Source organism: Delphinus delphis, chromosome 7 (assembly GCF_949987515.2).
Source record: "Delphinus delphis chromosome 7, mDelDel1.2, whole genome shotgun sequence".
Lineage (NCBI taxonomy): Eukaryota > Metazoa > Chordata > Mammalia > Artiodactyla > Delphinidae > Delphinus > Delphinus delphis.
In genome coordinates, this window is record NC_082689.1 from 91,522,507 (window position 1) to 91,538,717 (window position 16,211).

General features: G+C 39.7%; 1 protein-coding gene across 1 annotated transcript in view; it reads right to left on the reverse strand.

Annotated features, from left to right (window-relative positions):
• Positions 1–363: 363 nt before the first annotated feature.
• THSD7B (thrombospondin type 1 domain containing 7B) overlaps positions 364–16,211 on the reverse strand; it is a 752,940-nt gene continuing 737,092 nt past the window's right edge. Inside the window, exons 26-27 of the mRNA XM_060015718.1 lie at positions 9,939–10,026; positions 364–1,613 (exon numbers count right to left, since the gene is read on the reverse strand). Of these exons, the coding sequence (XP_059871701.1) occupies positions 1,532–1,613; positions 9,939–10,026 (170 nt within the window). The 3' untranslated portion in view covers positions 364–1,531. The remainder of the gene's footprint in view (positions 1,614–9,938; positions 10,027–16,211) is intronic.

Consider the following 16,211-nt stretch of genomic DNA (forward strand, 5'->3'; position numbering starts at 1 on the left):
TGAAAACATCCTCTATCTTGCTCATCGTATCACATTTCTAACAAACAGTTCCATTTTCTCGGGCCTCTCAGTTTATTTACATGTCAGTGTTTGCATTATTATTAGAGCGGTTTGTTCTAATGTTAGCTAAGCTTTAAATATTCCTTCAAAGCTACTCTGTGTAATCATGCTTGGCTCCATTTCATAGCATAACCATTAGTGCTGAGAATGTGGGGTAAGAGTCCTTTTTCTCTGTCAGTGATTTCAGCTGTCAACCTCTAAAACAGTGACACAGGGAATCTGTTAGCAAAGCTGTTTCCGTCGAAGCATGGGCTGTTCAGGAGGGAATAAGAAGTCTGCAACAGTTAACATTTCAGTCTCGTGAGCACTTTATTGGCTATAAATACAAGTCAATACCACAAGAGGGCACCGTCTTACTTTCCAACATCTACAATTACAAACATCGATCTTCATAAAATGGTTTCAGCTTTTTCATGTGTTGTTTTAGATTTTGAAACCTTATAAAAGCAAGACTTGCTACAAACAGGATCAGCGTTCGATATATATTAAATGAGGTCAGATAATTAAATTCAGAAAAAGAATTTATAAATAGTCAATAAGAAAATTGAAATTACAAAAGCAGCGTTGTTCATCCTTAAACTGAATTACAACTGTGTGTGGTTAATGCTATATCTACATGGCTAAGTTTTTGTTCAAATACACAGTTTTAGTGATGAAATAATTAATTTACCTCTTTCTCCAATATAACCACCTATTACTTCATTTGTACACCCTAACATTCAATACACAGTTCATTCAAAACCACCTAGCTTTCATCTAGTCCAGCAATTACACACGTTCCATTTGTTTTCAATAGATGCAACCCATGAAGTACCATCATCCCCCTGGCTACAAAACAAAATACAATTTGTAAAGGTAAAAACTCAGAGAATTTCTGAAATGGTAACCCATTCTCTCTATGTTCATGAAAAAAGGTAAAAACTCAGAGAATTTCTGAAATGGTAACCCATTCTCTCTATGTTCATGAAAATAAGCAATCCAATTTGAAAGTCTTTGAACTGATGTAAGCTCTAGAAAACTCAGTGTTGAAGTATGGGAAGAACAAGGATTTGCACTAACATAGTGCATAACAATGCAGTGTCAGGCGACTCATCATTTACAGTAAATGCCTTGGTTGGACTTTCCTCTGGATTGTCATCATGCTGCTAAGGATAAAGTTTATACTCGAGTCTGTGGGAATTCCATCATGTTTTCTTCTTCCCATTTCCAAGCAGGAAGAGAAGGGTTTTCAGGTCCCTTGGGGAAATCAAAGAATTAAACACACCCACAAACAACTTGAAAGCAAAATGGCAGACAAAATAATCCTTGACTCCGTGTCCAAATGAAGTTGAGTCAATATTACTTTCACAATATTTGTATCCTGCCTCGTATAACGCATCATGAGATTCCTCAAAAAACTGAGAATTCTGAGAGCTACAAAAGAGAAAGCAGTTAAGGCAGTTGATGTCTACATTTGGATTTCTTCTTCAGGTTACATGTCTAAGTCTCCGTCGTAGGCTAAGGTCAGAGGCTTCTGTTGGGGAAGTGTGCTTTGATGTGGTTTTGGCTTCTTGCTGTAAAGGGAAAAGAATTCCTGAGATAAAGAAAGTTCACAGAGCTCTGTTTCACGTGCCAGACACAATTGTGAGGTACAGAAATTCAAGTGGTTAGACAAAAGATTGATTTCTCTGGACTGGTGGGTTCCTTTTTGGAATATTGGTGTACTTTGACCCTTAAACCAGGAGAAGCGTTTGTTTTTTTTTTTTCCAAATCTTAAAAATGGTTTAGCGGAAACAAAATGGTTTAGCGGAAACAATGAATTTGGTAAAGGCTACTTTCCTTTGTTTATATGCAGTAATGCGAATATCTGTTGCTAATTCCTGAACTACTACGACCTCCACGGCACAGATGTTTAACATCATAAGTAGCTAGCACAGCCAGACTCCCACGCCTTACTCTGCTCTTGTTTTCGAGTAAACATGCTTCTGCTCTGGCCTGAATCCTGACATCTAGCTGCTGAGTCACCAGAGCCTGTCAGGAAAATTTCACTGGTTCTGCACCAGCCAAAGCTATTCTCCCCTGGTCTCTGTTCTCCTTGAGGTCTACCACGTTGCCAGATCAGGGGGGGCTGCCATTCCTTCTCACAGAGAGAGAAGCTGAACTTGAGTTACATTCCTAAATCACACAGTGATGCCCCAGATCTGGGCGAAACATGCTGCATTACGCTCTTTGATTCTCAGTGTGCGTGAATCTCAGTTGAGGAGTATTTATAGTTTGAATTCTACCACGCAGTGCCCCACCTCCCACGGTTCTGTTTCCCTTCCCTCCTCAGTGCCTTGGCTTTGCTGTGACTTCAGAGCTCAGCTCTCTTCGGGTTGTCCTCAGCAGCAGGGGAACCATCAAGTGTCAAGCCCTGTGCTGAGGATTTACAGAAGGTATCTCAATAAAGCCCAGGACAGCACTGAGAGGGAGGCATTAGGATGACTGCTACTTGACAGTGAAGGACTAGAGAAGTTATTTACCTTCCCTCAAGTCACGGAGTGAGTGGCACAGCCTGGAATCTAAGTGCATCTAAAACACACAGGACAAATGCCTTTAACCCTTCAGTGCATCCTCCCTCTATCTAATTCATTAATTAGGCACTTGGTGGAAACTTTTTTGTCTGTATGTATTTTTATACTTCGAGTGAATGTAAATTAAAAACAAACAGTTCAGTGTGTACAACTGGCTGGCATTTCGAACACTGTTAGAGTGTTGCATAACCATCACCCTAAAGGGAAACTGGTCCCATTAAGCAGTGTCTCTCCATTCTCTTACTCTGTCCCTGGCAACCACATATCAACTTTCTGCCTCTGTAAATTTGCCTATTCTCGATATTTCATATGGAATCATACTATATGTGTGGCCTTTGGGGTCTGGCATCTTTCACTTAATGGTTAAATTAGAGAATCGTTTGATATGTGAATTTTACCACAGAAGAAAAAGATGTTTGATAACATGGTTGTAGGGAGAATCTCCTAGGTTAAAATACTCAGGTTCTCATTCAGGAGAAATTGTTTTTTGATGTTTGAAGCGATTTATAGATGCTAAAGAGGTAAATTACAACTACAAGGAACCAGAGATCCTACTGTGTCCCTACCCGGCACCCAGCGTGTAGCAGGTGCTCAGTGTATGACTTGCTGAGTGCTGGCTGCAGGCAAACACCTGCCTCTCAGCAGAGGGGAGGAAGAAATATGCTTTAAATTTGCTGTGGAGGCGTCCTTGGCCTATGATTTCCCATTTCCCAGGTCTGTTCCACTTCTCAAGAGCAGTTACTGCATAATTATCTGAATAACATTCAACTTTTCTATATTAAATATATGTATATTCCAGTGTCTCTAGTCATATTGCCAGGCCCAGGCTCCTGATCAGTTATCTATTTTATATATAGTAGTGTGTATATGCCAATCCCAATCTCCCAATTTATCCCCCTCTCTTTCCCCCCTGGTAGCCATAAGCTTGTTTTCTACATTTGTGACTCTATTTCTGTTTTGTAAATAAGTTCATTTGTACCATTTTTTAGATTCCACCTATGAGCAATATCATATGATATTTGCCTTCCTCTGTCATACTGAGCGAAGTAAATCAGACAATCTCTAGGTCCATCCGTTTGCTGCAAATGGCATTATTTTGTTCTATTTGGCATTTGCTAAGGGCTGTTTGACAGAGAAATGGGAGAGCTGAGTCCTGGGGCGTGGGGAGGAGGGATAGAGATGGCTGGATCTTTACAGAGACAATAATATTTGGTTACCAAAGTGGATGGGGGGATGAGAGATAAATTAGGAGTTTGGGATTAATATATACACACTACTCTATATGAACTAGGTAAACAACCAGGACCTACTACATAGCACAGGTAACTCTCCTCGGCATCTTGTAATAGCCTATAATGGAAAAGAAAGAATCTGAAAAAGAACTGATGTGTGTGTGAGTGTACAACTGAATCACTTTGCTGTACACTTGAAACTAATACAACATTGTAAACGAAGAATTCCATAAAAAGAGACAATAATAAAGTTGGCCAGCCTCTAGGACTGTGCCTGGAAAATTCTGCTGAAATATGAGACAGATTTTTATAGCAGCTTCCAGGTATGGAATTATTATGAACACTGTGTTCACCTCTAGGAAAAAAAAAAAAGAGAAAGGGGGCTCCCAGTATCTAGGTCTTGGATTTTTGTGGCTCCTGGTGTGTGTTGGGATGGTTGTGATGAAGGCTTCATTTCATATGCATCTTTTCATACTGTGTAAGCTCTCAATAGACAGATACTAAAGTCACGTCTATGAATGTGTGAGATCCGAGAACTTTTAGAGAGTTGAAAAGTTAGCAAGCACTGAATAAGGCGGTGATTTTGCTGGGGAGCTGTGGCTTTACAAAGCTTCCTGGCTGGTTAAAAAGAGCCCTAAGAGGAAGAGCTGAGTGGGAGGCTGCCCTCTGCACAGGAAGCAAATAGGAGACTTGTCCTTCGAAGTCCCTGCTCCCTTTCCTTTATTAGGCAACTCATTTAGGAGCCATTTTGTAAGTCACTTTCTCTCCTCAACTCTGGTATCGGGGAAGGTGTGACCACCTCACTCCTACTAAATCAGAAGCCACCAATGCCTGGCCCATGGACCGCCGCCACCCCTAGGCATCCTGTACCCGCGGTGGATGTCTCCTATCCATCATATTATTGTTTACTGCTGAGCCCAGGAATAGCCTCATAACTCTTCTTGACAGCCACCATCACTTTCAGAGTTGGCCCAAGGGAGAAAACCAGTATGCAGCCCCGGCTGTAAGAGATCATTGATGGACACGTTTTAAAGTCACCTCTTCCATGACCATTTGCGTTTTAGCAAAGGATCAACCCATTAAGCCAGAAACGTGAGCTCATTGTAAACGGGCAGGCAAGTGCTGGCACTTCTCAGCGCTCTTGAAGTCAAGCCACAAGGACCCATCCCCAGACCAGAAGACATTAACAGGCAGCTACTCAGGAGGGCCGAGCCCCGGAAGTGGCGACACCACCTTCAAACTTTCAAATTTGAGAGCCCCTTTCCTGCGTTGTGCTGAGCAAGGTAGAATAGCTGCAGTTCTCTGAGTGATTTCCAGACACTATGTCTAGATTACCTACAAGCTCACCCAGTGGTCGTCTCCACTAAATTACCTCATGAGTCTTTATTGCCAGGGGAGCTGGGCATCAGTAATATTATTTCAAAAACTCCAAATGCTAATGGCAGACGTGCAAACGGTCATATCTGAACGAAGCAGTCCTTGAGAAGACTGTTTTTCTCCAAACATGTCCAAGTTTTTATCATAAATTGCCTTCATCTAAAGTGTACACCTAACACCTGGCATATTTACTAGAGCAGCTCTCTTGTCCCAAGCTTTTTATGTTGGGGGAGAAAATATAAAATCTCCAAAACTGTCATCCTCTAACTAACTCTTCTGCAAGCTATTTAATAGAAATAGATGGTGTGAAAATACCTATTTGGATTCTTTAGGCAGCTCCTATATATCACGGTAAATGTTTTGATATCAATAGGTCTGTACCCAGGTCTGTAGCTTACTTGGGAAATGAAGAGCCCCTAAAAAATGTGAAAGGTGTAGACACTACCTCGAGTCTAAAGAGTTTTTAGGATTACTCAAGGGAAAGAAACTACAGAGACTGCAAGTCCAGTGGAAAGAGTGTACATTTGGGGGTTAAGACAAACGTGGAGCTGATTTCACCAGGCTGATGTCCTTATGTAAGTTATTCAACTTTTCTGAGGATTACTTACTCCCCCTTTAAAAGGAAGGTGATACTAGCAACGCCTCATTGGATTATTATGAAGACTGAATAAGGCAATCTATGCAAAGCACTTTGTTTGATGTATGAATATTAGATTTTTTTTTTCCTGGCAGCCCGGGTGTGATCCCTGGTCAGGGAGCTTGATCCTACGTGCAATAACTAAAAAAATCCCACATGCCACAACTAAGAGCCGGCACAGCTAAATAAATAAATAGGCCTATCAACACACCAGGGTATAAGGAAACAGTAGAAAATGAAGTTGAAATTGTTGTTTGGGCTCAAATAGTGGAAGACTTTAATTGACTGGTAAGGCAGCCAGAACATGACTTTCATTTTGCTGTCAATGGGTGTCTGTCTGAGGAGGAAAGGGGCTGATCACTTGGCTAAGTTTTAGGAAGATTAATCTGGCTACAGACTGCTGAAGGCAGCATTTGTAAAGAATCCAAATATGGAAGTAACTGTGCTACTTCCAACAGGGGATTATTAAGGCTGGGCATTGAGGATGAAAAAAATAGGTATGAGAAATACTGTACATAAATATTTATATAATTTGGGCACAAAAAAGTAAGGGGCAATTCCATTGATCTTTTATAATAAAAATTTTCCAGAATATTCTGTTTGTCATCAGAATTCAGTGAGGCACCTAATTAATCCCTAGCACCTAGAGTTATACAGAAAGGGCCGCAATAAATATTTATTGTTGAAGGAATGGATTAAGGGTAACACAATTTTAAGTTAAAGGAGATGGAGAAATGTAAAAGGGTGAAATTTACGACTTATTAAATTTTAATTTTTAATCTTTTAGATATTCTAGGGAAGAAGGAACCATAGAATCTGGAATTGGGGATGTGGCTATGAAGTAGAACACATCCAAGCTTTCACAGACTAATAGACTAGCCGATTAGCTTACACTGTATTGGGCCATTGCTTTGAGAGCAGTGTCTCTTCTGTCAACCCCTTATGTTCTTTGTTGCAATTTAAGACCTTTTCCTTCTTCTAATCTTTTTTAGTGGTGAATGCTTCCTATCACTCTGAACCTCATATTCAACCTCATATAGGCCTTTCCACTTCACATTTGTCCATTAAGACAGGACCTAGACAATACTCACAAAACTTAGCAATTCAAACATAATTGGTCAAATCATTTGATTTTAGCGTAAACGACTAACTGAAGGTGTTCCTTTTTACTACAACACTGTGGAAATGTTAGTTGGATAGAAAGCCAACTTCTAGAAATTCAATTTCAATCACTATAGGTGGCAGAAAAAAATGAAAGTCACTTAATTTTCTTCACTAACCTTCACTGACCAAGAGCAAAGATTTAAAAACCTGTGTAACCTTGGAAGTACAAGCTAGAAATACAAAGAGTGGATTTGAGTTGCAATTAAAACTTGGGTGAAAATTCTCAAGGAAATAGTTTGAGACAGATGATGAATATAAATATCTTGATTTAGAGAAAAAAAGGAATACTTTGATCTCATGAAAATTAAAATCCTTTGAAAATTCTTCTTAGGAAGCTAATAAAATATTCTCAACACACTTGAAAACATTCAAATGTATTTACTTCTGTCTGGTTTCAAGACCAGCTCATCAAATAAAATATATTCTATACAATAACTAATCATCATTTTCTGAGAATAACATATTTTTAGGAACTAGTCACTTACAAATTGGGGTTCCTGGAATGGACAGTTAAATTTTCTCTCATGGCTGGTCAATGTAGATAAACAGCTGGCTCTACTATTCAAAATTTACTACTAGGTTGTTTGAACCAACTGGTCAATTTAACATAACTGGTCAAAATTGGTCAGTTTGAGAAGAAAATTTAAGAACTAGAATTATCTAGAGTGATGGTTCTCAGCCTTGCCTGGATATTAGAAATACCTGGGGCGCTTTTAATTATTCCTGCATGTGGTCAGGTTGTTCGGAGGCTTAAATCAGATTCCCTGGGGCTAGAAATATCAAAAAGGGAATGTAAAGATACAATACCTTTTAAAATCGCACCTCCAAAATAAAATACTTAGGAATAAACCTGATCAAGAAGGTGAAAGACTTATATGCTGAGAACTATAAAACATTAATAAAGGAAAGTGAAGATGATTCAAAGAAATGGAAAGATATCCCATGCTCTTGGGTGGGAAGAATTAATATTGTTAAAATGGCCATACTGCCTAAAGCAATACACAGATTTAATGTGATCCCTATCAAATTACCCATGACATTTTTCACAGAACTAGAATAATCCTAAAATTCATATGCAACCATAGAAGACCGAGAATTGCCAAAGTAATCCTGAAGAAAAGGAACAAAGCAGGAGGCATAACCCTCCCAGACTTCAGACAATACTAAAAAGGCACAGTAATCAAAACAGCATGGTATTGGCACAAAAACAGACATATGGATCAATGGAACAGAATAGAGAGCCCAGAAATAATCTTCAACAAAGGAGGCAAGAACATACAATAGCAAAAAGACAGTCTCTTCAGCAAGTGGCATTGGGAAAGTTGGACAGCTGCATATAAATCAATGAAGTTAGTTAGAACATGCTCTCTCACCATACACAAAAAAGACTTAAGACATGACACCATAAAACTACTAGAAGAGAGCATAGGCAAAACATTCTCTGACATAAATCGTACCAATGTTTTCTTAGGACAGCCTCCCAATGCAATAGAAATAAAAACAAAAATAAACACATGGGATCTAATCGAACTTACAAGCTTTTGCACAGCAAAGGAAACCATAAACAAAAGGAAAAGACAACCTATGGAAGAGGAGAAAATATTTGCAAATGATGCAACCAACAAGGGCTTAATTTCCAAAATATACAAATAGCTCATACAGCTCAACAACAAGAAAACAACCCAATCAAAAAATGGGCAGAAGACCTAAATAGACATTTCTCTAATGTACAGATGGCCAATAGCGCACATGAAAAGATGCTCAACATTGCTAATTATTAGAGAAATGCAAATTGAAACTACAATGAGGTACTACCTCACACCAGTCAGGATTGCCATCATTAAAAACTCTACAAATAACAAATGTTGGAGAGAGTGTGGGGAAAATTACACTGTTGGTGGGAATGTAAGTTGGTGCAGCCACTATGGAAAACAGTATGGGAAACTCTTTCTCAGAAAACTAAAAATAGAATTACCATATAAAACAGCAATCCCACTCCTGGGCATATATCCAGACAAATTCTAATTCAAAAAGATACATGCACCCCTATGTTCACAGCAGCACTATTCATAGTAGCCAAGGCAGGGAAACAACCTAAATGTCCATCGACAGAGGAAGGGATAAAGAAGTTGTGGTACATATATACAGTGGAATACTACTCAGTCACAAAAGAGAATGAAATAATGCCATTTGCAGCAACATAGATGGACCTAGAGATTATCATACTAAGTGAAGTCAGAAAGAGAAAGACAAATACCATATGCTATCTCTTATATGTGGAATCTAAAATATGATGCAAATTAACCTATCTATGAAACAGAAACAGACTCATGGACATATAGAACAGCCTTGTGGTTGCCAAGGGGGAGGGGGTTGGGGGAGGGATGGAGTGGGAGGTTGGGGTGAGCAGATGTGAGCTTTTATATACAAAATGGATAACCAACAAGGTCCTACTGTATAGCACAGAGAACTATATTCAATATCCTGTGATAAACCATAATGGAAAAGAATATAAAAAAGAATATATGTATGTGTAACTGAATTGCTTCTGTACAGCAAAATTAACACAACACTGTAAGTCAACTATACTTCAATAAGCAAAATTTAAAAGAAAAAAAGAATCAAAGCTAAAAAGTACTGATCTAAATCAAAATTCTAAAATGGGAAAGCCCTGACTAATGACTCGCCCCTTATACCTTCTGATAGTATTTGAAAACCAAATAAAAGAATGTTATTTCAAACAAGGACAATAAAGATAATGATTTCCCATTTCAACTATTCACCAATTCTACTGTTGATGATTATTTGTGAGTTCAAGGGTCCTGTTATAATGGCCAATGATCTTAAGTTTTCTTTTAGTATAACATGCCACCCATGAAAATATGGAATATTAACTTTTTACTAGTTAGTACTTACCAAACAAAGTAGGAAGTAAATACGAGGAAAATCACGATAAGAAAACCACCACCTGAAACGCCATAAACCCAGATTTTCACTCGGCCATCTGTTTAAAATAGAAAATAACAAACTTATCAACAAAAGCTTTATTTCTTATCTAAATTAGTGTATTATTTATTTCTCAGCTGAATTCTGAGATTTGCGTAAGTCAGAAGCATAGGTGGAAACACCCACATGTGACAGCTATCAAATGTCAAAAAAAAAGGTGAAAATATAAAATGTAAGATAGTCTATCATTTTTTCACAATGCCAAACAAAGACCAGAAATCAGTACTTCATAAAATCTAACAACTGGCAGGATATTTTGAATTTATTTTCATTTGTATATACTTCTAATACAAAAGTACTACAAAACATATACATATGTGTACAAGTATATATTATTTTGGACTTGTTATCTGCTGGAGTTAAAAAAATAGAACCAAACAGTCTGATCTATTTTGTGATTTTTACTGTGTGAGGTATACCCTGACTGTATGTATGGTGTGCGTGTGTGTAGAAATTTGAGTTGTTTCTGGAAATCTCATGGTTTTTGCTCTGTTTTACATGAGCGCACAGTTAACTAAACTTAGAATTGCACTGATAGTAGCAGTGCCTTAGCATCTCAAAGGAACTATGTTCCTTTCTGAAAGATATACACACAAAAGGTTCATTATACTACATGAATGTAATTACTGTGGGTCCAAAGAACATATCAAACTCTTATGCTAAAGACTTTCGACTTCTGGGAAGATGGCGGAAGAGTAAGACGCGGAGATCACCTTCCTCCCCACAGATACACCAGAAATACATCTACACGTGGAACAACTCCTACAGAACACCAACTGAATGCTGGCAGAAGACCTCCGACCTCCCAAAAGGCAAGAAACCCCCCACGTACCTGGTTAGGGAAAAAGAAAAAAATAAACAGAGACAAAAGGATAGGGACAGGTCCTGCACCAGCGGGAGGGAGCTGTGAAGGAGGAAAAGTGTCCACACACTAGGAAGCCCCTTCGCGTGCCGAGACTGCGGGTAGCGGAGTGGGGGAGCTTTGGAGCCGCGGAGGAGAGCACAGCAACAGGAGTGCGGAGGGCAAAGCGGAGAGATTCCAGCGCAGTGGATCAGGGCCGACCGGCACTCACCAGCTGAGAGGCTTGTCTGCTCACCTGCCAGGGCGGGCGGGGCTGGGAGCTGAGGCTCCGGCTTCAGTCGGATCTCTGGGAGAGGACTGGGGTTGGCGGCGAGAACACAGCCTGCAGGGCGTTAGTGCACTGCGGCTAGCCGGGAGGGAGTCTGGGGAAAGTCTGGACCTGCCGAAGAGGCAAGAGACTTTTTCTTCCCTCTTTATTTCCTGGTGCGCGAGGAGAGGGGATTAAGAACGCTGCTTAAAAGAGCTCCAGAGACGGCGCGAGCCAAGGCTAAAAGTGCGGACCCCAGAGACAGACATGAGATGCTAAGGCCACTGCTGCTGCCACCAAGAAGCCTGTGTGCGAGCACAGGTCACTATCCACACCCCCCTTCCGGGGAACCTGTGCAGTCCGCCACTGCAGAGTCCCAGGATCCAGGGACAGCTCCCCCGGGAGAACGCACAGCACGCCTCAGGCTGGTGCAACGTCACGCCGCCCTCTGCCGCTGCAGGCCTGCCCCGCACTCCGTGACCCTCCCTACGCCCCCCTGGCCTGAGTGAGCCAAAGCCTCCAAATCAGCGGCTCCTTTAACCCCGTCCAGTCTGAGCAAAGAACAGACGCCCTCCGGTGACCTACACGCACAGGCGGGGCCAAATCCAAAGCTGAGCCCCTGGGAGCTGTGAGAACAAAGAAGACAAAGGGAAATCTCTCGCAGCAGCCTCAGAAGCAGTAGATTAAAGCTCCACAATCAACTTGATGTACCCTGCATCTGTGGAATACATGAATAGAAAATGAATCATCCCAAATTAAGGAGCCGTGTGGATGAAAGGGTCTTGGTGCTGCAGCCAGGAGTTAGTGCTGTGCCTCTGAGGTGGGAGAGCCAACTTCAGGACACTGGTCCACAAGAGAGCTCCCGGCTCCACATAATATGAAACGGCAAAAATCTCCCAGAGATATCCATCTCAATGCCAGCACCCAGCTTCACTCAACGACCAGCAAGCTACAGTGCTGGACATCCTATGCCAAACAACTAGCAAGACAGGAACACAACCCCACCCATTAGCAGAGAGGCTGCCCAAAATCATAACAAGTCCACAGACACCCAAAAACACACCACCAGACGTGGACCTGCCCACCAGAAAGACAAGATCCAGCCTGATCCACCAGAACACAGGCACTAGGCCCCTCCACCAGGAAGCCTACACAACCCACTGAACCAACCTTAGCCACTGGGGGCAGACACCAAAAACAACAGGAACTATGAACCTTCAGCCTGCAAAAAGGAGACCCCAAACACAGTAAGATAAGCAAAATGAAAAGACAGAAAAACACACAGCAGATGAAGGAGCAAGATAAAAACCCACCAGACCTAACAAATGAAGAGGAAATAGGCAGTCAACCTGAAAAAGAATTCAGAATAATGATAGTAAAGATGATCCAAATTCTTGGAAATAGAATAGACAAAATGCAAGAAACAGTTAACAAGGACCTAGAAGAACTAAAGATGAAACAAACAACGATGAACAACACAATATGTGAAATGAAAAATACTCTAGATGGGATCAGTAGCAGAATAACTGAGGCAAAAGAACGGATAAGTGACCTGGAAGATAAAATAGTGGCAATAACTACTGCAGAGCAGAATAAAGAAAAAAGAATGAAAAGAACTGAGGACAGTCTCAGAGACCTCTGGGACAACATTAAACGCACCAACATTCGAATTATAGGGGTTCCAGAAGAAGAAGAGAAAAAGAAAGGGACTGAGAAAATATTTGAAGAGATTATAGTTGAAAACTTCCCTAATATGAGAAAGGAAATAGTTAATCAAGTCCAGGAAGCACAGAGAGTCCCATACAGAATAAATCCAAGGAGAAATATGCCAAGGCACATATTAATCAAAGTGTCAAAAATTAAATAGAAAGCATATTAAAAGCAGCAAGGGAAACACAACAAATAACACACGAGGGAATCCCCATAAGGTTAACAGCAGATCTTTCAGCAGAAACTCTGCAAGCCAGAAGGGAGTGGCAGGATATATTGAAAGTGTTGAAGGAGAAAAACCTGCAACCAAGATTACTCTACCCAGCAAGGATCTCATACAGATTTGATGGAGAAATTAAAACCTTTACAGACAAGCAAAAGCTGAGAGAGTTCAGCACCACCAAACCAGCTCTACAACAACTGCTAAAGGAACTTCTCTAGGCAAGAAACACAAAAGAAGGAAAAGACCTACAATAACGAACCCAAAACAATTAAGAAAATGGAAAGGGGAACATACATATTGATAATTACCTTAAATGTAAATGGACTAAATGCTCCCACCAAAAGACACAGACTGGCTGAATGGATACAAAAACAAGACACATATATTTGCTGTCTACAAGAGACCCACTTCAGACCTAGAGACACATACAGACTGAAAGTAAGGGGATGGAAAAAGGTATTTCATGCAAATGGAAACCAAAAGAAAGCTGGAGTAGCAATTCTCATATCAGACAAAATAGACTTTAAAATAATGACTATTAGAAGAGACAAAGAAGGACACTACATAATGATCAAGGAATCAATCCAAGAAGAAGATATAACAATTGTAAATATTTATGCACCCAACATAGGAGCACCTCAATACATAAGGCAAATACTAACAGCCATAAAAGGGGAAATCGACAGTAACACATTCATAGTAGGGGACTTTAACACCCCACTTTCACCCATGGACAGATCATCCAAAATGAAAATAAATATGGAAACACAAGCTTTAAATGATACATTAAACAAGATGGACTTAATTGATATTTATAGGACATTCCATCCAAAAACAACAGAATACACATTTTTGTCAAGTGCTCATGGAACATTCTCAAGGATAGATCATATCTTGAGTCACAAATCAAGCCTTGGTAAATTTAAGAAAATTGAAATTGTATCAAGTATCTTTCCTGACCACAAAGCTATGAGACTAGATATCAATTACAGGAAACGATCTGTAAAAAATACAAACACATGGAGGCTAAACAATACACTACTTAATAACGAAGTGATCACTGAGGAAATCAAAGAGGAAATCAAGAAATACGTAGAAACAAATGACAATGGAGACACGACTCAAAATCTATGGGATGCAGCAAAAGCAGTTCTAAGAGGGAAGTTTATAGCAATACAATCCTACCTTAACAAACAGGAAACATCTCGAATAAACAACCTAACCTTGCACCTAAAGCAATTAGAGAAAGAAGAACAAAAAAACCTCAAAGTTAGCAGAAGGGAAGAAATCAGAAATAAATGAAAAAGAAATGAAGGAAATGATAGCAAAGATCAATAAAACTAAAAGCTGGTTCTTTGAAAGGATAAACAAAATTGATAAACCATTAGCCAGACTCATCAAGAAAAAAAGGGAGAAGACTGAAATCAATAGAATTAGACATGAAAAAGGAGAAGTAACAACTGACACTGCAGAAATACAAAAGCTCATGAGAGATTACTACAAGCAACTCTATGCCAATAAAATGGACAACCTGGAAGAAATGGACAAATTCTTAGAAAGGCACAATCTGCCAATACTGAACCAGGAAGAAATAGAAAACATGAACAGACCAATCACAAGCACTGAAATTGAAACTGTGATTAAAAATCTTCCAACAAACAAAAGCCCAGGACCAGATGGCTTCACAGGCGAATTCTATCAAACATTTAGAGAAGAGCTAACACCTATCCTTCTCAAAGTCTTCCAAAATATAGCAGAGGGAGGAACACTCCCCAACTCATTCTACGAGGCCACCATCACCCTGATACCAAAACCAGACAAGGATGTCACAAAGAAAGAAAACTACAGGCCAATATCACTGATGAACATAGATGCAAAAATCCTCAACAAAATACTAGCAAACAGAATCCAACCGCACATTAAACGGATCACACACCATGATCAAGTGGCGTTTATTCCAGGAATGCAAGGATTCTTCAATATATGCAAATCAACGTGATATACCATATTAACAAATTGAAGGAGAAAAACCATATGATCATCTCAATAGATGGAGAAAGCTTTTGACAAAATTCAACACCCATTTATGATAAAAACCCTGCAGAAAGTAGGCATAGAGGGAACTTTCCTCAACATAATAAAGGCCATATGTGACAAACCCACAGCCAATATCGTCCTCAATGGTGAAAAACTGAAAGCATTTCCACTAAGATCAGGAACAAGACAAGGTTGCCCACTCTCACCACTCTTATTCAACATAGTTTTGGAAGTTTTAGCCACAGCAATCAGACAAGAAAAAAAAGAATCCAAATCAGAAAAGAAGAAGTAAAGCTGTCACTGTTTGCAGATGACATGATACATACATAGAGAATCCTAAAGATGCTACCAGAAAACTACTAGTGCTAATCAATGAATTTGGTAAAGTAGCAGGATACAAAATTAATGCACAGAAATCTCTGGCATTCCTATACACTAAGGATGAAAAATCTGAAAGTGAAATCAAAAAAACACTCCCATTTACCATTGCAACAAAAAGAATAAAATATCTAGGAATAAACCTACGTAAGGAGACAAAAGACCTGTATGCAGAAAATTATAAGACACTGATGAAAGAAATTAAAGATGATACAAATAGATGGAGAGATATACCATGTTCTTGGATTGGAAGAATCAACATTGTGAAAATGACTCTACTACCCAAAGCAATCTACAGATTCAATGCAATCCCTATCAAACTACCACTGGCACTTTTCACAGAACTAGAACAAAAAATTTCACAATTTGTATGGAAACACAAAAGACCCCGAATAGCCAAAGCAATCTTGAGAACAAAAAAAGACCCCGAATAGCCAAAGCAATCTTGAGAACAAAAAACGGAGCTAGAGGAATCAGGCTTCCTGACTTCAGACTATACTATAAAGCTACAGTAATCAAGACAGTACGGTACTGGCACAAAAACAGAAATATAGATCAATGGAACAGGATAGAAAGCCCAGAGATAAACCCATGCACATATGGTCACCTTATCTTTGATAAAGGAGGCAGGAATGTACAGTGGAGAAAGGACAGCCTCTTCAATAAGTGGTGCTGGGAAAACTGGACAGGTACATGTAAAAGTATGAGATTAGATCACTCCCTAAC